At 44.5% G+C, this 26,839-nt stretch overlaps 1 protein-coding gene across 7 annotated transcripts in view; it reads left to right on the forward strand.

Annotated features, from left to right (window-relative positions):
* Window positions 1-26,839, forward strand: part of SIRAL1 (SIR2 antiphage like 1) — a 57,390-nt gene that overhangs the window by 19,590 nt on the left and 10,961 nt on the right. For 2 of the 7 annotated variants that reach the window (XM_083162799.1, XM_083162804.1), the window contains exons 2-9: window positions 8,988-9,166; window positions 16,522-16,579; window positions 17,178-17,266; window positions 18,855-18,998; window positions 21,743-22,016; window positions 23,433-23,660; window positions 24,052-24,180; window positions 25,189-25,474. In XM_083162799.1, coding sequence (XP_083018925.1) covers window positions 17,190-17,266; window positions 18,855-18,998; window positions 21,743-22,016; window positions 23,433-23,660; window positions 24,052-24,180; window positions 25,189-25,474 — 1,138 coding nt within the window. In that variant the 5' untranslated portion in view covers window positions 8,988-9,166; window positions 16,522-16,579; window positions 17,178-17,189. Of the gene's footprint in view, window positions 1-2,429; window positions 2,580-8,621; window positions 8,859-8,987; window positions 9,167-16,521; window positions 16,580-17,177; window positions 17,267-18,854; window positions 18,999-21,742; window positions 22,017-23,432; window positions 23,661-24,051; window positions 24,181-25,188; window positions 25,475-26,839 lie in introns of all 7 variants that reach the window. The other 5 variants (XM_083162800.1, XM_083162801.1, XM_083162803.1 and 2 more) reach the window with 5 other exon arrangements.

Consider the following 26,839-nt stretch of genomic DNA (forward strand, 5'->3'; position numbering starts at 1 on the left):
AGGTTGAGTTTTTCATAAGCCTCATAGAATTCACCCTGACACATAATTGCTTCCTGCATGATGGGCGATTTTACAACCAGAGCGCCGGCTGCGCAATGGGATCGGCGGCAGCTCCTGTATATGCTAACGCCTTCATGCATGCAGTTGAGCAGAGACTGTTCTTCACGGATAGTGACATCATGAGCGGGGTGTTTAAATATATGAGGTACATTGATGACATCCTGCTTCTGTGGACAGGCACTGAGGAGTCTCTGAGTAATGTCCTGCAGAGGCATAATGCGTCAGACAGTGCAGTCAAACTGACATATAATTTAAGCAGATGCAGTGTCAACTTCCTGGATGGTCAGATACTGATTATGGATGGACAGATTCACACGCAGCTGTATTCAAAACCAACCGACCGGAACACCATCTTACATAGCCACAGCTTCCACCCTAAGCACACAATCTCCAGTTTGCCATATTCACAGTTCCTGCGGGTGTGCCGCATCAACAGCAATCATGGAACGAGAGAGAAACAACTTGAAGAGATGCATGATAAATTTATAGCAAGAGGGTACCAACAAGAAGCTTTACTCAAGGCTAGACAAAAGGCATGTGCCAAAACCAGGACCGAACTCCTCGCAAGTAAAAACAAAGAGGTGAAAAACGACATGATGACATGGGTCACTAAATACACCAATAAAAGTCCCGAAATGGTACAAAAGGTGAAATCCCATTGGCCCATAGTTAACACGGACCCAGAGTTAAAAAGCCTGATGGGCAAACGAATTATGCCAAGCTATGTACGGGGGCCCAACTTAAAAGACCTCCTAGTGAAAACAGATGTGACGGGTCTGGGTGTTATAAAAGCAGTCAACTTTTTGACGAAGAAACCCGGATGCTACAAGTGTCTGGGGTGTGTGACATGCAATTATATGGTCACAGGCGACCAATTCCGACATCCCTATACAGGCCACATGTATAAAATCAAACACGTGGTAACATGCACCACTACACATGTGATATACTTGCTGTCTTGTCCATGTGGGCAACACTACGTGGGCAAGACAGCGAGACAATTCAAAGAAAGGATGGCTCAACACCGGAAGGCCATAAGAGATGCTCTCCACAGTGGCACCAGTGATCAAGCTGTAGCACGGCATTTCGGAGAGAAAAAACACGGCATGGCCACCCTCCGATATAGAATCATCGACCATGTCCCTGCCTCACTACGTGGAGGAGACAGGGACAAGAGACTATTGCAGCTGGAATGCCGATGGATCAGTAGGCTCAACACCGTGAGCCCCAACGGTTTAAATGAGGCTCTCAACTTTAAATGTTTCTTATAAATGCTAGTTTACACAGCTCTGTGCTAGTACTTGAAAATACAATAATAGTAAGAATGGTACAAGGCCATAGAATCACCATATACAACAAGTTGTGACATATTGTGATAGGCAGCAGATTTTCAAGAGTAACATCTACAGTGAAATGTACATCACAAAGAGATTTTAACCTTTTTTTCTTCTTTTCTGTCACCAACTTAGATGCTATCGGAGTAATAGGGATATCATATCTCATACACTCATTGACACCACAATAGATTACAGGCTATTCTTGGTTTTCTAATATAGTTTTTTCACTGTGTTATTTTGAGATTTTTTTATTATTTTTCATGATGTTTCACACATATCCGAGTCTGCCTAATTTGGACAGTACTTGGTCTTACTGTCAATACTAGGTCATCACACTTTCCCAGATATGCACCTGCCCAGACAGCACTCTTATACACTTGCATAGCGCAAGATGACACGCAATGGAATTGGTCACAATTCCCTTTGATAATCATGGGCACTTCCCGTTGCACTTGTACTTTTTCACATAAAAAATTGCTTTTTACACACCCCTTTCTAGATTGATACACGGTGTCACAGCAATATAGACAGGTCCCATGATATATTGGGCCATTACGCATAGTGACATGGATATCAACATGCATAATAAATAACAAGCACCAGGATGTGAGCCGTGGGATAGGGGACAATCCTAGGACAGATTAGACATGTACACTATGTATTATACCATTCATCCTATAGTAAAGGATGTACCCCTATTACTCACACGAGTTGGAGACGCTTTTTTGTTTAAGATTTAAATTTTAATAATAATAAAGACACAATAGTACAACAGAATTACCACGTAGATGAGAGCTAGATGGGTACAAGTGACACCTCATATTAATAACTATAGCACCATCTAGTGGCCATTCTGTACTCACATACAGTTTTAGTTTTTATATGTCACACAGGTAGTCACGCACTAAAGTTTTAATCTATGCACCATAATGATCATCAGAGGGGAGCCAGATGATATTAATAATCACTATGTATTAGAGACACGTAATATAACAATTCTAATAAAGATGAAATGTTTTGTTACTTTTGCAGATGCCAGTAACAACTCCTGGCAGACAGGCAGTGAGGCGCACGCATGACGCCTCCGGTAAGGGCATCGCGTCACTTCCGGCGATGACAACCCGGAAGTAGGATCCGACGCCAAGGAGGGGGCGGAATGGCGACGCCAATCGCAGGGACCTGGTAAGCTATTTAATATCTGTAACGCTTGCATTGCACTGTGTATGTCCTGATGACGGGCCACGGCCCGAAACACTGTTGACTGACTAAGCAGTAAAGAATCTTTGAACTAGAACCTGGAGTGACGCTTCTCTTTCTACGCTATTTGACAAGCGCTGGCACAGCCAGCGACCAGCGGGCACCCAGGCCGAGTTACACAGTGGAGCAGGGACAGGTGTTGAGTGCCGGACTTTTCTCTCTCTCTCTCTATATATATATATATATATATATATATATATATATATATATATATATACATATATATATATATATATATATATATATATATATATACATATATATATATATATATATATATATATATATATATATATATATATATATATATATATATATACACCTAGTAGTAGGCTAAGGTGGTGTTATATAGAGGCGGCATTGTGTCCTTTGTATAGCTTCATGACCCCTATTGTCTAGCAAGTTTTAGAAAATATGTCTTATTAAGATCTAGAATTTAGATGGTTGCTTAATAATTATCACTATTATCACTGCTAAAACACCTGGAGCTCTACTTGGAACATATGCATGAAATTGCCTGTTGAAAACGCAAAAATACTCTTGTTGCTGCTTGACAGATACTGTTTGTTGTAAATGAGACCCACTGTATTAATGGAAAGCTTTTGATTTGCCCAGTAGGTTTTCCTAGTTGCTAAAATAAAGGTCTTATATTCGACTTTGGCAAAAACAGTGTGTTGCTCAGTTTTCAACAGGTTATTTTAGACAGAAGTTGTTACAGTAAGATATAGAATAGACACTAGCTATATTGTTCTAACGTTCCATGCTGACGTAATACCCTTGGGTGTTTTCTGTGCTGCATATATAACATAAGGTTCATGAGGTTCACAAGACTTCCAGCTAGTGCTATGTCATCAGTTTACTCAGCTTACATTCCACGTGCAGGACAAAGCTAATATATCCTGAAATGGCACATATTATTCTCCCATACTGCTGTAATGGACAACTGATCCACTTCAGGGGCTGCACCAGTTGCCCTCTGACCTCATGATACCCTTCAGGGGCTGCTCAGGTTGCCCTCTGACCTTGGCATACACAGTGTTGACTGGAAATTGTAGTGTTAAGGTTTAACATTGTTTATATTGACATAACAAGGATTGCACATTGCTCTCAGTAATAAGCTAATACAATATATGAATTATGGCTCGGCTAGTCACAGCGCTAGGGCTACCTGTTGCAGGTTGGGTATAAAATCCCTGCAGTGGGAATACCGACAGTGACATATCAGTTAGAATCTCTATCGGGAGGGATCACACACAATGACTTGCTAGACAGTCAATTGGTCGACACTGACAAAAGGTTGCCACCCCCTCTACCCCAAAATCCCCCCCCCCCCCCCCCCATTTTGGGGAACTTTTTCATGCTTCTATATACAGTGCAATCTGAGCAAATAATTACACAAGGAGAAATCCTTGTTTATATTAATCCTGACAACGTGGATGGTGATAGCGCACCAGCCAATTGACTCCTGTCATTTTTTTTTTCAAACACAGCTGATTGGCTGGTTTGTTATCTCCTTTCCACTTTATCACATTACCAGGATTAATACATCTGCCCCAGTGATTTCCCCCAAAACATTTGTTTTTTTTGTGGGTTATCTGTAAAAATGATGTATACCTGTAATGTGTTCAGAAGGGGCCTCAGTGGCTATCCCAGATACCTGATATGGGGGGCGGGGGGCGGGGGGGGGGGCACGGCACAAAGGCCGGCAACAGAAATCTTGGGGCCCCATACACTGATATCTCTGGGGCCCCCATCAAGCACAGTAGTGGTGCGGAGTAGGGACGGTGGTAGTGTGGAGCAGGGAGGGACGGAGGGTGGGAGTAGTGGCGTAGAGCATTGAGGGAGTTGTGGTGTCCACCTATAGTACCATATGCAAAATACCCCACCCCAGTTCAATATGAAGATTGCCCCCTTTAGTGCCTAATGCACAATGCCCCCATCAATACTCACTTCTGCAACCGCATCTGCTGCTCCTACGGCCCCCCGCTGGCTCCTTCCCTCTGTGAGGAGAGCTCACCTCACGCGTCTACTACTCCTTATTAACCACAAGCCAGGCCTGTGTGCAGCGAGCTCTGGTTAGCACATTCGAAATTTAAGAAATGTCTAAAGCCAGCCGTGGGGGAGCCGCTAAACCCCTCACAGAGCGGACAGAGGCAGAGTGCAATTCACACACACCCCTCGTCGTGCTCCCTACCAAAACCTTTAGGAGTAACCACCGGCGGCCAGACGTCTGAGCGATTCCGCTTTGGGCGGCAGCGAGGATGACGGAGGGTCCAGGGGCTGAGTGTCAGTAGAGCTGGCATCTAAGTGATAGGGGGGTCAGGAAGCTGAGTTGGGGGAGCTGCCCCTCAGATCATCAGTCCTGGGACGGCTTTCGCCCTTCATTTTCGGGGGTTAACCGCAAATATTAAGTAGCACTGAAATGTATTAAAAGGGGACCGCAGCAGGAATCTCCGATCCCTGCTGCAATCTCCCCTGCAGCGCCGCCGGCCGCATCCCCCATAGGTTTCTATGAGGGATGCAAAGCTGCCCGATGTATCAACATCGGTTAGCCCGGCTTCGCACACCTGGGCTATCGCCATTCTGATATGGTGATAGCCCATTGTAGCCTATGGCTACATATCACACTGCCCGAGCGGCAGTGCGGTCAGCAGGGTCGTGGGGGGGTCAGCACGTAACCGCGCATGCGCAGACCCCCCCGGCTTCCGGCTCCAGGCATCGCAGGGACGGGCTCCTTTCAGAGCCCTGTCCCTGCGCCCGGCAGATGATACATTCAGGTGATATGATCGCATTTTACAATGCGATCCTGAGCGGTAATATTCCGCCCAGATCGCATTGTAAATGCGATCAATGATAAATGGGGGCCTCAGTCTGCAGATAGGAGATCATGCTATACGCCACATGACCTCGGGAACACGTACTAGACATTTGTGTGATTAGCCAGCAGGGTCTCTTCCTGTGGAATCTGTACACTCAGTATTATACCTGGCTTAACCCACCATATCCTTCACCTATGTAATGTGTGCTCATGGATCAGTGCCGTGTACAGATCTTTAAATATGCACTTTGCCTTGTAAGGTGCCTGAAACAGCCAACAATGAACAGCCCGGGCATCCTTAACCCTTTGTGTGAAAGCGTTGCTGTGAGAGATTTGCTAAATATCTGCTAAAAATGCCAGGGTCAAAGTCTAGGAATATGAATCACTTTAGTTATTGCCGGCAAATGATCTGAAGTCCATTAACTGAAGATTTGTTAAACATTGCACCAATAAACCAACAGTCGCTTTTAGCGGCGCTGGAATTTTTATTGGATATTTTGCCTATCTCTGACAGCAACGTTGGCACTCAAAGGGTTAAGAAGGTGTACCAATCAGAATACATAGGTCAGACATTTGTCTGTGTCTGTATACATTGGTGTCATCTCTGTGTCCTGTATAGCGATGGTACCATAACCTTACTGCGCCATTGTGACAGGAGTCATTAAAGTGATCTGATTGGCTACAAGTCAAGATAGAGTCCTTCGATCGCATCGCTATAATGCAGGGAGAAACAGGGGAGCCTGGTATTTGGCAAAACTTTGGAGTGCTGCCCCCATTTTCTGGCATGACGTGGCCAAGGACTGCATCACATTTGTGGTTTCCTTGGCCTCAAAAAGCTCCCTTGCGACTGCAAGTCTGAGTAAGGTCAGAGTTACTTATGCTGCAGTCACAGATGAAGATCACTACCAGTATTTGCAATGTTCCGCTTGAACTGCAATTGCATAAGCATTTTTATCAATCTCAAATGCAGGCAGGGGGCAGGATGGGATATCGAAAGAAAACATCAGTTAAATGATGTTTTTTAACATTGGTTACAAAACCTCATACAGACCTAAACATTGGTACTCTGAAAACGATGTTAACCAATGTTTCTATATATTTTTTATTAAACTGCCTACTTAAGCATATAATACACTAATAAACTTCTGAAATGATAAATAATCCACACACACGCACACACACATTGGATATATTATTCATGTTATTTGGTAACTAAAATTTGTTACGGAGAAGAAAATAATGAAGCATTAACAAGCAAAACATTATTGCAACAACTCACAGCAGCTCACAATCTGCTATTTTTAAATATTTTTAAGGTACTTCCTCATCTTTGCGGCCACCGCTTATGCCAGTTACTTTAGCCGCTACGTGAATTGCGATTGTCCCCTCACGATTGCTCACCATGCTTCAGACTCGTTGGCTCGCTCTGCTTCGCTTTCCACAACATTACTAAAGGTAATAGATGGTGGCGTGGACCCCGAAAATAACCATCGCGGCTTGCCGTACGCTAAGTAACTTCTGTAGCGTAAGCAGACAAGCAAGATGAGGAAGTAGCATTTTTAACTTGGTTCATAACAGTAGCAACAGGCTAATAACTTAATTAATTAACTTATGTTCTCACTTCCTCTTTAGTTAATCTTTCTCTTTCTCTTCTCTATCAACTGAAGTCTGTATCATCACCACACACAGTGCCAGATGCACTAAGCTTCAAAAGTGATAAAATGGTGAGTGATAAACCACCAACCAATCAGCTCCTGCCTCACATTTTTTAAACACTGTCTGTGACATGGCAGGTAGGAGCTGATTGGCTGGTGGTTTATCACTCTCCATTTTATCAGTTTTGAAGCTTAGTGCATCTCATCCAGTGTGTGTGTTACTGTTTTGTATCTATTTTTTAAGTTGTCAATGAATATAAAACAAGGATTGAGCTGGCTGCCGAAAGCAGTGACCGCACCACACAGTGACACACACACACAAAAAAAAAAACCATTTGAAAATTGAGAAAAACATCGGGGGAGAAATCTAGCGATGTTAAGGAAACATTGGATCCTCAACATTGCAGGGTTAAACATTGAAACCATAAATCCGATGTTACTGATGAGACATCATATGATTACCATCCCTAGGCAGGAGGTGTCCACTAACACCGTTCTATGTGGTCTGCTATGTATTGCCCACCTTCGGGTGGTTCAGGGTGATTTCACCTCTTTTTTTTATGAACCTCTTTCAAGTCGCAAAATGTGTAGTCATCACACTATACTACCGCTAACCCGCTGACCTGTGTTAACTTTAATGGAACTCTGATTTGGCCACTTACAAATGAACTCTGATTTGGCCACTTGTGTTGCCGTTACCACCTACAGGACCACCTAGGACCAGTCACATTATTTCCTACCTGTCCATATGTCTCGAGCGCACAAGAGACATGACCGTAGGTGGTCTCTTCCTTGTCACTCCACCCTGAGCCGCAGTTCATTACACAGGTTTGTGTGCCTGAACATATCACATATTTTTGTTACTATTTATAACTGTAAGTAAATTCCAACCAAACAGGGTTGCCGGAGCCCTGCTAAGTTTACGGAAGGAAAACAGAGAGATGTGTGAGGCGGAGGGTTCATAATGTAACACCTGCCGAAGTATTACATCCTATGAGATATAACCTATCACAATCAAGGGAATTAGCGTAATGGACAGTATGGGCTGTTCGGAGGTGCGAGGCCATGGGGCAGCCATATTGTACTGGTAAGCTGTGTCCACCACCCACTTGTTCCTAGACAGCTTAATTGATTTTAGAGATCAAGGTAAAATAACATTGCAGAATTTCTGCTTGTTATAGCTAATGAAGTAGTAAAATAATAATATCCCCCATACATCAGGCAGTTTGCCCCATTCCAAGATCCTCTAACCATATCTGCTAATCAGTGACCTGCGATGATTGGCGATCCATTGGGGAATTGGGAAATTACACTTGTTAAAAATGCCGGGCTATCTAAACATGTTTAATATTCCAGATCCCCCGCCTAGCCATGGGTTTGGGGGGGTTCCTGGATATTGGTAAATATTGGCAAATATTTGCTGCTTTATTTTTACACTGCAGTTTAGATTTCAGTTTGAACACCTCCCACCCAAATCTAACTCTCTCTGCACAGGTTACATCTGCCGCACCTGCAGTGCAGCATGGTTTTGTCCATTTGAGACAAAAAGGTGCATTGTGATCAGGCCTGAATTAGGCCCATTGCTGCAATACATCGGTAATGTATTTGGGGACAATTGGATGGATACATTCAGCACAGAAGCCAATAGCACAAGCAAAAGAGGGAAGAACCAGTAGCTTGAATAGAACCTGGAATTAAAGGACTTAAGAAATCTTAGGCTATAAGAAGCAAGTATGAATTGCTCTTTTATTCACTTTATCTTAAGTTTTTACATTGAAAAGCATTTTATATCCAGAATAATATCCTGTGTAAAGAAAAGCACTTTCACTATTCAGGGAATAAATGTTTGTATTCCTGCAGCCCCGGGTTCCTGAATCAGCAACAGCTGGAGATCTGGAAGTAAGGTCGTGGCAGAGACCTGCATCTCTGATGCTGCTTTGTCTCATACATAAACCGATTGGTCCTTGGATTGGAGCCTCCCTGACGTGGGAGGCTATTGGCTAAGGACACTTCAGAAGCGCTTTAGACTGAAAAATCAGGTAAGGGGTGGTTGTTTTTGTTTTTTTTCATTTCTTTCTTTTCTTTTGGGGGTTGGGAAGGGGGGACGACTAGGTTGCACTGTAAACTATCATTTTAAACATAAATTTACTGAAGCTTCTGAAAATGGAAAGAGGTTAACGTTGTCCTTAGCAGCCAATCAGATTTTGCTTCTCTTATCTCAATTGCATCCTAGAAAATTATGGAATCTGATTGGATGCTGTGGGAAACATCACCTCTTTATTTTGAGAAGCTTTAGTCCCTAAAACTTGCACGTTATGTCAGTTTATCCAGGAGTTCCCTATAATAGTGCCCATTATACAGCTGGCCATACATTACCGTGATCTGTCAACCGATCCCCCGCAAGCCGCTTGGGACCTCCCTGGGCAGCAACCCCTGTTCCCCTCCGCCGGGAGGATGGGCGGAGATCAGACCTGCATGCTGGTCCGACGGACCTCCGACTCAGGTCTGATGCGCACGGGACCGCTCATCGGACATGAGGGGACATCACACGCACCCAATTTGGGCCTGATTTCTCATCCTGTTCCCTTGGGAATTGGTGAAATCATCCCCAATAACGGTACTGTATGGGGCTTTAACATTTTGGCACCAATACAAGGACCTGTACTAATCGTGTTGTAATTCACATTTCTTGAACTGTATGTAGTATCCATAAGGCCTTACTAGAGCTGGAAGGGAGCAGTCTGGACAGTGCCTGCATTCTCGCAGGCCGGCTCTCCAGGTCTGCTTATGTGCTACAAGTAGTAGCAGGATTGTTATTAATACCCCTTTTACATCGCTGCAAACACCAGGGATTTTCCCTCGTGGACCTGGGTCAACGGCAGTGTAAAAGGGGTCGACCCGTGTCCAGTTACACTGGACTTCTACCCAGGTCCTAACCATGGTGGAACACGAACAGGACCCGGGTAGTGCGCAGTGCAAACGGGTATGCCGGGTCGTCCGACCCAGCTACCGTTTACAGCAATGGGGATGCCCAACCTCTGGACTGCAGCGTCCTGTGGTCAGTATGGAGGTTGGGTGGGGGGGTGCAGACTGCAGCGGAGGCAGGGAGGAGGTGAATTGTATTTGCCTCTACGACCTCTGATGGGAGGCTATTCCACTTATCTACTACTCTTTCTGTGAAGTAATTTTTCCTCACATTTCCCCTGAATCTTCCTCCCTCTAGTTTCAGTGCATGTCCTCGTGTTCTGTTGCTCCTCTTCCTGTGAAGAATGTCTCCCACCTGTACCTTGTTAAAGCCCTTGATATATTTGAAAGTTTCTATCATGTCCCCCCTTTCCCTTCTCTGCTCTAAAGTATACATATTAAGATCTTTTTGTCTTTCCTGGTACGTTTTGTGATGTAGGCCATGCACCATTTTAGTTGCTCTTCTTTGTACAGTCTCTAATGTATTTATATCCTTCTGGAGATATGGCCTCCAGAACTGAACACAGTACTCTAGGTGAGGTTGTACCAATGACCTATACAGTGGCATTATTACTTCTTTCTTTCTACTGCTGATACCTCTCCCTCTGCAACCAAGCATCTGACTTGCCTTCTTCATTGCTTTGTTACATTACCTACCTGCCTTTAAGTCCCCTAAGATAGTGACTCCTAGATCCCTCTCTTCCTCAGTAGTTTCCATTATAGTGCCATTTATAGTATATTTAGTCTTTGGATTTTTGAGACCCAAGTGCATGTATTTGCATTTTTTTGCATTATACTGTAGTTGCCATTCTCTTGATCATTCCTCTAATTTACCTAGATCATCAGTCATTTGTTTCACCCCTCCTGGTGTGTCTACCCTGTTGCATACCTTTGTGTCATCTGCAAAAAGGCACATTTTACCCTAAATTTTTATTTGCAATATCACCAATAAAGATACTGGTCCAAGTACAGATCCCTGGGGTACCCCACTTGTAACCTTTCCCTCCTTTGACTGTACTCCTTTTACTACAACTCTCTATTTTCTGTCCTGCAACCACGCTCTTATCCATTCACTCTCATCCGCACTCTCACCTGAGGGTCTAGGAAGTTGGTATTGGTGTGTGGGTGGGTGATGGGAGCAGGAAGCTGAAGTTTGCCCAGGGTGCCGAAATACCTTGCATCTGCCTTGGTAAGACTTCTTTCCAGGCGGCAATAAAGGACAGTATCTGCTTTCAGCTGAAGATTTTATTAATGTTTATCCTACAGAGGTTCAGCAATGCATCATGGGGCAGATTTTCTATATCACAGAGCACCTGTCCTACCCCAGGTCTGACCATGCACAACACACACGGACTCCAGTAAGGCGTTTGCAGCGTTTCTCAACACCAGTCGTCAGGGAACCCTAACAGTGACCTCTCCATTCCTGATGGCAGCCGCTGCAGCTCGCTCCATCTGACCATGGCGTTTAGCCCATTTAACCTTTCAGGACCCTCCCCAGCAATGGCCGCCGCACATGTGTGGTCAGCAGGCCATTCATGCACAGGAGTCCCACCACCGGTGAGAACATATTGCAGTAATGTCGCTGTAGGCTTCTACATCTGCCTGGTGTAATCGCAGCCTGCAAAAGGGTTTAGGTGCTAATATTCCACCCAGATTGCACTGTAAATGTGACTGATAAATGGGTCATTAATACGTACACCTGTGCTTCAACATAGAACATGGAAAACCTGTCCTGTTATGGTTACCTGGCATCATTCTGCTGCTGCTTCTAACCCTTCAGTCCCCCTTATAGTGTATATTATGACCATCTCGATTCTAGAATTACAGGCTCAGCCTGAGTTACCATTTGTTGCTATGTTCAGCAGGGTATGGGGTCATTGGGTCGACCACGGAAGGTCGACACCTGAAATAGGTCAACATGGCTTAAGTCGAAAGGGTTGGAAGGTTGACACAAGCATTAGGTTGACAATGGGAAGGTTGACAGTCAAAGGATCAATGTGACTTTTTCAAAGGGTTTTTGTCCCGATTGTCGACATAGTCGACATGGACACCATCAAAGTGTACCGCATCCGCCTGCCATACTTGCCTCACTGCGCTTGGCACGCTGTTATATTTCTCCACCACGTCATAGTGGATGGTAGGGCATGAAATACTGTCAGCTCAGAAAAAAAAAAGTGAAAAACTCATCGACCTTTTGACTGCCGACCTTCCCATTGTCGACCTAATGCTTGTGTCGACCTTCCATCGTTGTAAACCTTAGCCATGTCGGCCTATTTCAAGTGTCATCATAAGCCCTGTCGACCTTCAATTGTTGACACCAATGCAAGTTGACCTAAATAGGGTGGTTCTAGTTATCGTATCACGTTCAGCAGCCTCATAAGGACACCTTCTCCTGGGAATGAGGTACAAACTGCAGGACGGAGTGACAATGAAATAAAGACTGTCCCCCTATTTCATCACATACATAACTCGTGTTGGAGTGTTGTCCTGGCCTCAGGTTACATCCCTTCCCCAGGTACACCTGACCAGACAAGGCTGGACTTATCACTGCCTCTATTCCCCCCACTCATAACCTGAGCAGGCACCGAGAGCAGCTGCATTTGTTACCTGCTGCGTGTGTGAGACCAGGTAATGTGTTTCCTCTCTGTCAGCCCCTCCTGTGGGCATAGGGAGATCTCTCACTGTAATATAACTCAGCCCAGCATTCACAGGCATAGATTGGCAGCGCTGTAATGTTAGTAATCTATAGGAGTTGGGCTTTCTTGTTACAGTATGAAACTTGTCTCTATTTAAAATGTTTCTTTATTATTTGTACAGGGTTTGAAAGGATAGAAATTGTAGCACTGGGTTGAGGAATAACTTGTGACTCCAGACTTTACGGATGAGTGATGCGGCATGAACTGTAAATTGTGATTTCTGCTGGAGTAATGTGATCAGGGCTCTGCTCCCTGCACAAGGCTGTGTGCTACTCCTATGGGTTTAGGGGTGTAACTGAGCGTTCTACTGTAGCTAGACTCTCTGCCCTACATGTGATTGTGGGTTAGGTGTAATATAGTGTAGATAACAGACAGGTGCAGGAATAGTATTAGTACCTCTGATACACCTGTATTCTGGCTCTGGGCCAGGGGCTTAAGCTGGGAACACACCAGATGATTCTTTGGACGATGTTGCATTCAGCGGCGAATCGTAACGATAAATCGTCCAGTGTGTACGCACTACTGCACACTCCTGTGAGTCATTCACTTTTTTTTTGCATAGCCATACAGGTTGTTCAATCTGGGGATGATGATTAGTACATTGCGCTGTGTGAATACAGGCCATGAAGATTATCCCCCTACCGAAGAAAAATATCCCCAAAGGTCTGGATGATTATCGTCCCATCGCCCTAACATCGTTGGTGATGAAATGTTTTAAACGTTTGATTTTAAGCCACATTAATTCGCACTATGCTGCAAATTTTGATCCCTTCCCATTTGCTTATAGAGCAAATAGTTCTACTGATGATGCGATTCTAACGGTTCTACACCAGACGATGAATCATCTTGAGAAAAGGGGTTCTTATGTTAGAATTCTATTTGTGGATTTTAGTTCTGCTTTTAATACTATTATTCCGATGTCATTGGTCTCCAAACTTTTTGATGTAGGCTTAAATGGGCATTTGTGCAATTGGATTTAAAAAATTTTGATTGGCAGACCACAGCTAGTGAAATTTGGTAATCTAATTTCTGGTGAGGTTATGGTTAGTACAGGCGTGCCACAGGGGTGTGTTTTGAGCCCACTGCTATATTCTTTGTTCACACAGAATTGTGTGTTGACTTCAAAATCGGTACAGATAGTGAAGTTTGCGGCCGATACCGCTGTGGTTGGCCTGATAACCGAAAATGATGAGGTAGCATATAGATCCGAGGTTTTTAGATTACTCGAATGGAGTAGACAAAATTGTCTGCAATTAAACACAAATAAAACCAAGGAGATGATGATAGATTTTAGGCGAAGTTGTGGTAGGCCAATACTTCCCATGTTTATGGAGGGTACGCCTATTGAGGAGGTGGAGGTTTTTAAATTCCTAGGTTTATATATTTCTGATGATCTAACTTGGTCTCTATGATTAAGAAGGCCCAACAACGCCTCTTCTTTTTAAGAAGACTCAAGGCTGTATGTTCTGAGACAAAGACGCTAATCAGATTCTATCAGGGAGTTGTGGAGAGTGTTTTAACGTACGGGATTGTAGTATGGTTTGGGAACTGTACTGCGGCAGAGCAGGCCGCGTAAGACCGAGTGATAAAAACTGCAAGTAAAATTATTGGGGTGTCTCTACCGCGCACCCGTGATCTGTATTATAACAGAGTGCTAAAGAAAGCAAATCATATCTTAGCAGATCCTAGTCATCCGAATTGAGGTCTTTGATATTTTGCCATCTACAAAACTGTTCCGCAGTGTCCCGGCACGTACAAAGCGCATTCTAAACCGCTTTTTTCCAACTGCTGTTCGCATGCTACATGACAAGAAATGAAATGGGAATTGTTCTTTTAATGTTTTTTTTGTGTAGGTACTTTGATTGACAGTGCATTGATCGCAGTGTATTGTTAATAACAAATAAAGTATTCTATTCTATAGTACCTACATTTATGCGTTAAGAACCTATATATTGTTACATAATTTGTGCGATTGCACAGTGTATACGCACTATATCGTGTCCCGGGTTCAAGAGAAATTGTGGGCAATATCTCATTGTTTGTCCATCATCTATTGTGTACCCAGCTTATAGGACAGATAGATTTATTTATTTTTTAAGATGCACAAATGAAGATAAAAGGCATTTATACGGCCAGTCATTCTATGAAAAAGAAAATGCGAATGGGTTTAGAATACTCAGCAGTTCTGTGATCCCTGTACTAATTAAAAGGACTTAGAGATGACAATATTGCAAATAGCAGTTGCCGCCAGTACTTTAAGAAAAGAGACAAAAAGCTGAAACCATAATGTCAGTTACTATTGTGTGACATCACTGTGCAGCTATATATCTTCCAATTAGCATGCTGTACAGTGAGTGTTTGTTACAGATTTGTTACCAATTGGCTGGACAGCCCAATACACACCCCTTCCAATGCCAGAGGGCGGCTGAGGTAGAAGAATATATTGCTCTCATATGTAGCTGTAAATACAGTAGATGATGCACTGTAAATAGCTGTACTCCTCCCTGCTCTTAATGTCTGGTGACCTTTGTAACAGCCGCCAGCTGCTTGTATGTATATGTCCTAGACACCATAGCAATTGCACACTTTTCTATGCTGTCTGGGACTGATGGATTACTGACTTGTGGATAGAAGACCCCCTTTTTCCACTTCCACAGCTTGGTGTAAAAGAGTTCTCAAATAACCCGGGTCCAAGGTGCACCGTAAACTGAATCTGACCCAGGTTGAAATTGCGTCCAGAAACGTTCTAGCACCCTGCCTGTTAAATAACCCTTGCCGTTCCTCTTCCTTGTCTGGGGTGTCGCTCTCTGCTGTGGTGCTTCTAGCACAGTGTGGTCTGTATTTCAGCACTGATATGCAGACCACCCTATGCTAGAAGCTCCACAGCAGAGAATGACACCCCAGGCAGGGAAAAGGAACTGCACGGGTTTTGAAAGAGGCAGGGTGCTAGAATGACATTTACTAGCGATTGTGTGTAATGCAGGTGGAGATATACTACTGTGCACTGGTGGAAACAAAACCTTTCCATAGACTCTGTGACCTTTCAGTGTATTGGTTTATTAACTTACCATGTCAGCAGGTTATTACGTCAACACCTCAGGCATTTCTATTTCTGTTCGGTATCACACCTAATGCATGAATTCTTGTACGTGAATCAGCCCCTATTTGACTGATCTAATTGGTGTCCCTAATTTGCATAATACATGATAATTACGCCGTGTGACATCACTGTAAAATACATCGGATCATTTTATTGTTACACCTAAATGTAATCATTTATTTCCATTTTATTTGATAACATTCCAAATGATAGGCCAGCAGTAGCCACTCCAGGTCATGGGCAGCACAGACGGTGTAATAGTTAGCATTACTGCCTCACAGCACTGAGGTCATGGGTTCTGTTTCCACCATGGCCCTAACTGTGTGGAGTTTGTATATTCTCCCTGTGGGTTTCCTGTGGATACTCTGATTTCCTCCCACATTCCAAAAATATACTTGTAGGTTCATTGGCTCCCAACAAAATTAACCCTAGAATTTATGTGTGTGCGTGTACATGTGGTAGGGAATATAGATTGTAAGCTCCACTGGGGCAGGGACTGATGTGAATGTTCCAATATTTTCTGTACAGTGCTGCAGAATATGTGTGCGCTATATAAATAACTGGTAATAAATAAATGAGTGAGCTGGGACACCGTATTATAGGAAAGCTAATAAATCACATTGTATACTTACAGAGGCTCCATGATCTGAGCGCACACTCCAGCAGCAAGCGGAAGTGACTGGCCCACCCAGGTAAGCAGCTGTGCACAGGGATTTACGTCCCAGCCCCCCATCGGTGCTGATATGGAACCCGGCCCACTGTTGGCTGCGTGCTCCACAGTCACTCGGTATCTTAGAAAACAATCACTTTCAGCCCAGAGACTCTTATGTTTTTCTCGTCCAAGAGTAATGACAGAGAAAGCTCTATACATGCTAGGGGTGTTTAAATCAGTGATTTGCAGGGTTCTCTGGTGCTGCACATTCTCTGATTCAGTTCACAGTCAGATCTTTGTCCTGTAGAGAGCCAAGACCTTCAGTAAATTTGTCCAGCGTTACATTACCATGGTGGCGAGTTTGTGGAGTAATTTGAGAGGTACAGCAAGACATGGGGTATTCATTTGGGCATCTGATACTTTATTGTGGTGGTGGGGGGGTGGGGGGGGGGGTGTTCAGGATAGGGCCGGCCCGATGATGCAGATATAGGAACAGCTGCATTATAGACTAGGGAGGGAAACTAAGTCTTATCTTGTTATAGACCTGGATGAGTGAGGAACTGGAATGTGACCGTGTCTGTGGGGGTGAGTAGTCTCTATGCCAGTGCCAGGAAATCAGTTCTGTCTTCTCTCCTCAGCCCAGCGATTAGATGGCTTCTGCGCTGAATCTGAAGTCGGAGAGGCTTATGCTGATAGAGGACGGGATTCCCCCACCCAAGAAACCCAGGTAAATGTTCACCATGTATCCTGGCACCACTGTCCCCCCAGAGATGATTTTATTCATATGGCGCCCCAAGGGATCCATAGTGCCCCAATTACATAGCACATATACGAATAAGCAACACGGCTGCATCAGCAGACATTGACATAAGTATCAGGGCTGGGGGGCAGAGAACCATAGGATTTGGTGCCATCGAATATGGTTTAAGTAAGAGAAGGAAAGGCACATGAGGAGAGAGGACCCTGCTGGTGAGAACTTACATTCTAAAGGGGAGGGGCAGACAGACAAGAGTGACATGACCGCGCTCTCCCCCACACATAGAGCCTGCACTGCCCCTAGATGTCTGTGGTTACTGCCTCACTGAACGCTGCTTCCCCACAAGAACACAGGGGGTTATTTAGGTTCACTCTTTCTGACAAATTCCTTCTTAGATGGACAAAACCATGTGCACTGCTGGTGGGGCAGATGTAACTTGTGCAGAAGTAATTAGATTTGGGTGGGGTTTTACTTCAAAGTGAGATCTATATTGCAGTGTAAAAATAAAGCAGCCAGTATTTACCCTGCACAGAAACAAAATAATTCACCATATCTAATTCTCTCTGCACATTTTACATCTGCCCCCCCTGCAGTGCACATGGTTTTGTCCATCTAAAAAGGATTTTGTCAGAAAGAGTGAACTATCATAAGGCCCACAGACACTTAAGTTTGTTCTGGCCTGGATCCAGTTACCTTTCGCTATCTGTCTGCTCTGGGATGGTCCCATCTTCATCACTTCCTCTCTTCCTAGATGGAAAAGGCCACAAACAGGAAGTGTGTTCCCCCCCCCCCCCCCATAATATGCAATAAGTATCACTGATCACTATGGAGAACTGCAACATCACACGTAATTGGCTGATATCCTGGACATGTGACCATGATGCATACACAGGGCCAATCGGGATTCTCTACATTACTTATAACTCCTATAGGGGCCCATTTACCATAAGATCTGATCTGGGAAGGGTCAAACCCCCAGGATCACATTGCAAAATGCGATCCTATTGGCAGGATGTATTTTCAGGGAAAGGGGCTCTGAAAGGCGCCGGAGGTTTGCACATGCGCAGTTAGCGCCGATCCGTACTGCCCACACATACACAAATGTACATCACATCAGCTGTATGTACTGGCAATCTGCCAACCGGTGGTGATTGACAGCTCAACTGGGAAGGGACAAAAATATGGGTCTGCCCGATCTATCCAGAGATACTGTATATATGTTGATCAATTGATCTGCAGATATATCTGCCATTATGTACCCAGCTAAAGTGTGATTATTCCTCTTCAGTTTGTGCCAGTCACACTGCAGAAGGCTGTAGCACCTTTCCTTGCATGCATTGTCAGTCACATCCACGCTTCGCCTCGTTCTCCTCCCCACTTACTGCGATCCAAACCCCAGTCTTTCTAGGTAGTGCGCTCCAGGGGGTGAGCGATCCTTGTGTACATGCTACAACCTGGACCCACAGCCATAGGTGGTCTCTCCTTACAGTATAATGTTCTCATACACCGATCATTTAGATCTTCCTCCTCACTATGCATCTTATGTCCACCCATATAGCCCTAATTTGCCTTGTGCTTCCGTGACCGCCCAGCTTCGCCCATCTCGTCAGGCCATACACAGTGCCTTGGCTTGCTCCCATTCGCCCTGGCAGTTTGAGCAATCTCTGCAGCAGAATTCACCTGGCATCGGGGGAGTCAAACAGTAAGTGCGAAGAGAGTTCTGGGGGAGGGATCGGGGGCAACCTCAGTAAAGGAAGAGGCCACCTTCTATCCTGTCCCAGCATGAGAACCGCCCTGAAATCAGTCTGAGAAGACACTGGCCCAGAAACATTACTTACAGCAGGCTCCAGACCTGGGGAAATCCTAGCAGTGCATGTTTTCCAGGTATCCTGGCAGAAACATCATTAGCACCAGCTGTGAATCTTTTACACTTGTTCTAAAACAAGTATGGAAAACATGCACTATTATCGGTCCCTGAGGGCTGGAATTATGAAACACTGACATGCAGAATACGCTGCTGAAACTCTAAAACATACATTATATCAGTGATGGCTAACCTTGACACTCCAGCTGTTGTTGAACTACACAATCCAGCATGCCCTGCCTCAGTTTTAGCATGGCCAAATAGTAAAACTATAGCAGGGCATGCTGGTGCCATCTTCCCAGCATGGGGTACTTGTATAGTCATAATACAATATATATATATATAATGTATATGTGTGTGTGGGAAAGCAGCAGCTGAACACTTACTGTATGAGAACATTGCCTACGTGCAGCTTAGTGTGCAGAATAAACATCTCAATCTCTACAGCTGTCCTTATTCATTGTATTGCATGCTCTATAGCCGTTCTACCCATCCTGGCCTGGTCTGTATACAGTATAGGCCTAATTCAGACCTGATCGCACAGCTGCAAATTCGCAGGCCGGGCGATTATCGATAGACTGTGCATGCATATGGCCTGTAGTACACATGCACGAGGCCATCCTACGATAAAATCCTGCTACTTTTTTAATCGCTGGCTATATACAAGTTGATTGACAGGAAGCTGGTGTTTGTGGGTGGTAACTGGACAGTTTATTGGAGTGTCAGGGAAAACGCAGGCACGCCCAGGCAATTGAGGGGAAGTCATGAGACCTCAGCTCCGGCAATGATCAGCCCATTTCTAACGAAGCCGCAGAGTAAGTCCTGGGCTACGCACAGACTGCGCACACTGGGGAATCATTACATGGTGAGCGGCTGCTATCTGGTAGTGTCAGGGATAATGCAGGCGTGACCAGGTGTGTGAGGGGAAGTCATGTGACGTCAGCTTCGGCCCCGATCAGCCGGTTTTCCATTGCAGCCGCCGAGTAAGTTCTGGACTACACACAGACTGCGCACACTGGGGAATCATTGATTGCGAATATCACTGTGCTAAGCCATTAGCAGGCTTGCATGGGGCAGGATTTCACTCTGGCGGGGCGGTTATCTCAGTGCTCTGAAAATTAGAAGCCCAGCGATCAGGTCTGAATGAGGCCCAATACACAGTATTCATGATATAGCCCAATCACAGTTGGCGCATAGAAACAATCACATCCAACTATTGTGTATTCATCTTTCCCCCTTGTGTTACTATACATTATTGGTATGGGGCTATATCCAGCAGCTGCAACCAATGGGGACACATGACGGAATAATCTACATTTTCCTCTGTGTCTCAGAAATCAGCATTATATAACCCTGACATTTATGGGCTCACTTTCCATCATTTGTCACACCAGATTACACTGCTGCCTACAGGATGGTTAATGAGTAATTAGAACTTCCCCTGTGTATAGGAATACTGCGCAACACGCCTTTGTTACACTGGCTCTTATAGCCTGCTCACAGCTCATTGGTCAGAGATCTGGAATTAACCTCAGTGGCTGCAGCAACCGGATGTGCTTCCTCGATCACTGAGCCTTCACGTGTACTGGTTACCTGCAGGTAACCACAGCGAAGCAGCTCAGAGACAGAGCTCATCAATAATCCAATTTATTAGCTTAATGGACTACTAACAACACCGATAACAGTACTAATAAGCCTGCTCAAAGCAAATGCTTCAAAAGCTAGTCTGCTGCCATGTGATTGCCTCTGTGTTTGTGCATGTGTGAGAGAGAAAGAGATGAAGTTTCACTCGCTGCCAACAGATGGCAGTGTTTCAGTTACACACGGAAGCTAGACATATATAGATAATTCTCTTTTATCTGTACCACTCATTAACAGCTTGTGATAAAATCAGTCCCAGTCACCCCCACACTGTAATGCTAATCCAATAGTTATCATGCCTGCTCTAATCCCAATCACATGTAACAGACACCCAACCCATACCCTAACCTTATCTCAACAGTCCGCGCACCTTCTCTAATCCCAAACACCAGTCTCCCAATTACCAATATTCCCTGAGGTAACAGTCATCACTACTGCTCAGTGCCCTGGTCACCAGCTGTAGTCCCCACTACTGCTCAGTGCCCTGGTCACCAGCTGTAGTCCCAAGTACAGGCCCTCAAACAATACTTGGTCACCACCCACACATTACGCCCGTCGTTCCACATAATGTAATCCTCATCTGGCAGGTCCTCTGTTCCCAAGAACTAGCACCCATATCGTCATCCCCACAAACCTCGATATCCTTAGCCGCCTGCTCCTTGTCCCTGCCGCCTTCTCAACCACACATTCAGATCTTAATAAGTGACTGCCAATTCTTTTTAATTGAGCCCATTGTTAGTATGACTGCCTTCAGCGTCATAGATGTTTTCTGATGTCATAAACTGGTCATCGTGCAGCAGTTTCCGCTGCCTAGCAGTGAAGAGCAGACCTCCTGTCATTAGTTATATCACAGAGGGGTACCTGGCACTGACCTACCTACAATGTAAATTGTAGCCTTCCTGGGTGCTGGCCATGTTGGCACATGATACTAATTGTATCAGACTGGATCTTGTGTTTTCCAGAAAGCTTTTACCAAGCCTAAAAACCAAAAAACCCCAGGAGCTGGTATTAGTCATCGGAACGGGAATCAGCTCAGCCGTAGCACCCCAGGTCCCTGCACTGAAGTCTTGGAAAGGGTTAATCCAGGCTCTACTCGATGCTGCTAATGATTTTGACCTCCTCGAAGAAGAAGAGAGCAAAAAATTCCAGAAATGTCTCCACGAAGACAAGAATCTCATCCACGTGGCTCATGACCTCATCCAGAAGCTGTCTCCGGTCAGTGCGGTCAGGAGATGAAATGTATATAGTCCTTATGGTCAGACACTTGTATTTGCCCCGGATTGGGACTGTGGGGAGGCAACGGGCACAGTGTTACAAGCAGGCGTGAGTGCCAACAGAAGCTTGTGTGCCACAGGGCCTATTTCTGCACATAATGAGGCATACCTTCTATGTATTTCCTCTAATTGTCCGAGTCTCAACTTACTGAATAATAACCATGTCTGTGCCATGTGTGAAGGTTTGGGTGAGCTGCCAGTCTGTACTTAGTAATGCCTCCATTTGGCAGCGATCACAGTATCCAAATGTCACTATGTGGTCATTAGGTGGACAATCAAAAAGATGATCCCTATTGAAAAACACATAAAAAAGGTCTACAGGGTCAAAGGTTGACACAAGCAAAAGGCCTATGAAAAAGGTTGATGTGAGTTTTTCATGGATTGTTTTTTTTAAACCACTTGTTCATACTTTACCATCCCATTGGGCATACAGATGGAACCATTCTCCTCTGCTCTGCTGGTGCGCCAGACTCTGGTATCTGGAGTGAGCCTGGCTCCATCTGTAGAGGGAGAATATAATAATTTGCCAAGCGTAGCTTACACTAATACGGTGTCCATGTCGACCTTTTGACATCGACACAAAAAAAAAAAAATTAAAAACTCATGCCAACTTTTTTCCACTTTTGACGATGTCGACTTGCGTGGCCACGTTTTTCATGTGTCGACCAATAGTGGCCAAACTTTTCACTCTCGACCTAATGATACACATCCCAAATGTCTTGAGGTACTTGGCTTACAAAACTCTATTCTGGCTAGAGATACCCCTCCTCCCTGCTACTGACAGCATCTTGGCAATAAATTGCCTGTGAAGCCCATTCCACAACCTTCCTCTTATCTCTGTTCTTCATGGCTGATGGTAGAATTTGCATTATCTTGCTGAAATCCATCAGTATTTAGTGATATTTAGTTTAATCCATTCTTCATCCCGGCCAGAGAACATTGTCTATGTTGCTTGGTGGCACATTAATCTGCCGCCTCTTTCCCCCCCTACTGAATGGATCCAACACTTTTAAATATGACACATTTAATCAGCCAGGAGAGGAGAGCGCAACAGTTTCACAAAGCCGCCAATCAGCTTTGTCATTTGAGACTGTGCTAGATAAATGACAGAAGCTGTCATCAGTTGCATTGCACTCTCTCTTCAAGGCTTGTTAGATGTATACATTCCCCCCTTAGTGTTGTCCTGTACTAAATTGAATGGTACTGCCTGAGGATATTGCTCTGTCGATAGGTGAAACGCATCACAGGCATTTAACGAGCATCCCCCAAGCTTTTGTGTACAGATCCATTTATATTATATTTTGGACTATCACAGCTGTCACCTAACTTGCATGCTCTTTTCCTTTGATCACTGTAGCGGACAAGTAATGTACGCTCCACCTTCTTCAAGGACTGTTTATATGAAGTCTTTGATGACCTTGAGTCAAAGATGGAAGACTCAGGGAAGCAGTTATTACAGTCTGTGCTGCAGCTGATGGAACATGGTGCCTTGGTCCTAACAACTAATTTCGACAACTTGCTGGAGATCTACGCGTTTCACCAGGGGAAAAAGCTGGAGTCCATAGACCTCACTGATGAGAAGAAGGTAATATGGTGTTTGCAGCTTAGCGTAAGACACAGGATAATGTACACACTGGTGGAATTCATGGAATGAACGTTCTGCGGATGTTACACACTCTCATGCCCCATTTGTTGTAAGCGGAATTCCGGCTGCTGTGTTTCACTTGTGTCCTGAAAAATAAATGAGAGAACCTCTGGTTGCTCCCTTCACGTAGAATCATTTTGGGCTAGGATGGGAGGCAGCATGAAAGGAACTCTATTGCTAGTGGACCCAGTAACCGCAGTGCAAACCTTGAGCCCAGCCAACCACCTACAACCACACACCTTTCCCCACTTACATAGCTTTGGATCTTCAGCTGCTCTGTGTTCCCCGCATGATTCACTATTGCTGGACTAAACTGTTGTCTTCCTGCCAGGTGCTAGAGTGGGCTCAGGAGAAGAAGAAACTGAGTGTCCTGCACATCCATGGGGTGTACACCAACCCCAGCGGAATAGTCCTTCACCCGGCTGGTTACCAGAATGTTCTCAGGAACACGGAGGTCATGGTGAGGTTATTCTATATGCTCCAGTATATTATTAGTAGTATTATTATTATTAATACATTGTATTTCTAAGGCAGCACCGTACATAGGGCACACATTAGAACAATACAGAGTGCACAGGACTAAACATAACAGTAACTGAGACACTACAACAGAGCACAGGTAACAATTAGCAGCACAAGTCTTCATACACAATACAGCTGGGATGTAGGGAACGAGTCAAAAGGTCGATATAGTTTTTCAATTTTTTTGTCCCGAATTTTGCAAAAAGTCAACATGGACTACCTATCAGTGTACCAGGCCCCCTCGTTTCGGGCACGTATTATATTCTCCCTCCATGTCTTAGTGGTTGGTAGGGTATGAAATACTGCCTGTTTTGGGGGTGGGGGGGGGACACACGTGAAAAACTCATGTCAACCTTTTGACTGTCGACCTTCAGATCTATTTTATGTGTCGACCTAAGTAAGCCCTGTTGACATTTAGAGGTCTACCTCTAATGTATGTTGACCTTCATAGTGTGGAGCTAGCAACCATATCCTATCAGGTATGGGGCTATATGTACATTGCTAAATCGCTCTGAGACCGTTATTAACCATTATTATTATTTGGTTGTATAAAACACTTCTTATTGGCCCAGTGTTGGAACAGCCATTGATGCAGAGCCTCTTCAACCAATCGGGTTGCGGTCTCTGCAGTTACACTGCTCCGCACTATTCTTTGTCATGGGTATCCCCACCACACAGCGTCTCCTTTGGGATTCTGCCCCATAATGATGTTTGGTATTTTGCACAAAGTCATGTGACATGTGATTTACAGCTATGTCTGTGCTTCTGGTGTGTTGGGATAAAGCTGCAGAGCACAGGAATGAGTGGTAATGAGCTTGTTTTCCAGCGATGAGCTCTCAGGGACCGCATGATTGCATAGGGACCATGTTAGGACAGTCCAACCCCCAGTAACATGGTCAGTCAGTACCATATTTATTTTAATCCTTAATATGCTTTCCTTCTGCAGAGGGAAATTCAGAAGCTTTATGAAACCAAGTCCTTCCTGTTCCTGGGCTGTGGCCGCACAGTGGACGACACAACGTTCCAGGCCCTGTTCCTGGAGGCGGTGAAACATAAGTCAGACTTAGAACATTTCATGCTGGTTCGTCGGGAGGATGTGGATGAGTTCAAGAAGCTGCGGGAGAACATGTTGGACAAGGGCATCAAGGTCATCTCCTATGGCACAGAGTACTCTGATTTACCCGAGTACTTTGAGAGACTGGCAAACGAGATCTCCACCAAAGGACGTACAGGTAACACACAAGTGCATGATGGCGCCTCACTGGGAGCATGTTGAGTTCTTGCATGCTGTTCTAGTTCCATTTCAGGGCTACTTCATAAATGGGCTTTTCTCATGCTGTAAGCGGGATAACCCCATCATATATATGGGTTGTTTATATATGGGTTGTTTTTTTTTCAGATTAGTAGTACATAGATTTTAATTTCAGATGGGAATTTAAAAAAAAATGAAATATTAGATCCAACACAACAGGTGTTAACACGGAAAATTTCACAGATGCGACCCTACGCGTTTCTTCCTCACGGGTGATCTGGATCTAAATGGTGAAAAATGTGCCATAAACCAAAGTGTGCTTAAAAAATGGAATTCCATACCTAAGTCAATGCAAATGGTCTAGAAATCTCAGACCAAATTCATTTTAAAACCACCAGACAATATCAAAGGCTGAAGTCATCAGACTCTGTGTGAAGAACCCTTGTCACACTGAGGGCTCCAGAATTGCCTATAAATGGATGTAATCCTAGTAAGCCAAAATAGTCTTATGAGCCATAAATATATATAGGAACACCTAAAAACAATAAATGGGCACATACCAGGGGACAAACCCAATATCGAATGTAGGGGCTATTCACTTATTGGTGTGTATCACTTTAAAACAGCCGTTTTTCGTGTCACTTCCAAATGGATATTCAATGGTATATTCTAGAAATAATAGAATATGATACATACTCAACATACATAATTCAAGGAACGGATCTTATACAGAAAATCTTATCGTGCATTGTGCTACAATAAGCAACAAATTCTAGCCAAAATCATAGCGGACAGAATGCAAACAATACTCCCCGACCTCCTCACACCAACACAACTAGGATTTATCCGAGGAAGGCACTCGGTAAAAGGTATTAGAACAGCCATAGCGGCGGTGGCATCGTCCGCCCTAACTAACACCCACAACAATATCCTACTAAGCCTTGACACCATAAAAGCCTTCGACACGGTTCTGTGGACCCACCTCTTCCAAACCTTAGAACAAAGAGGATTCAATAAAACACTGATAGACTTTATTAAATATCTATACAACTCCCCCACAACTAGAATTATGGTAAATGGTACCCTAGGCGGCCCGATAGTGATGCACAGAGGCACCCGCCAGGGTTGCCCTCTATCGCCCCTACTGTTCAACTTGGCACTGGACCCATTTCTACGCCTTTTAGAAGCTGACCCCATCTTCAAAGGCATACCAATCGGATCCAGGGTTGTGAAGCTCACCGCCTTTGCGGACGATATTTTATTATATATTTCTAACCCGACGGAGTCGCTCCATCACATTATACAACTGTTTAAACATTTCAAAGAAATATCGGGCTTCGCAATC

The sequence above is a fragment of the Crinia signifera genome, chromosome 19 (genome assembly GCF_055691185.1).
Source record: "Crinia signifera chromosome 19, ASM5569118v1, whole genome shotgun sequence".
NCBI lineage: Eukaryota > Metazoa > Chordata > Amphibia > Anura > Myobatrachidae > Crinia > Crinia signifera.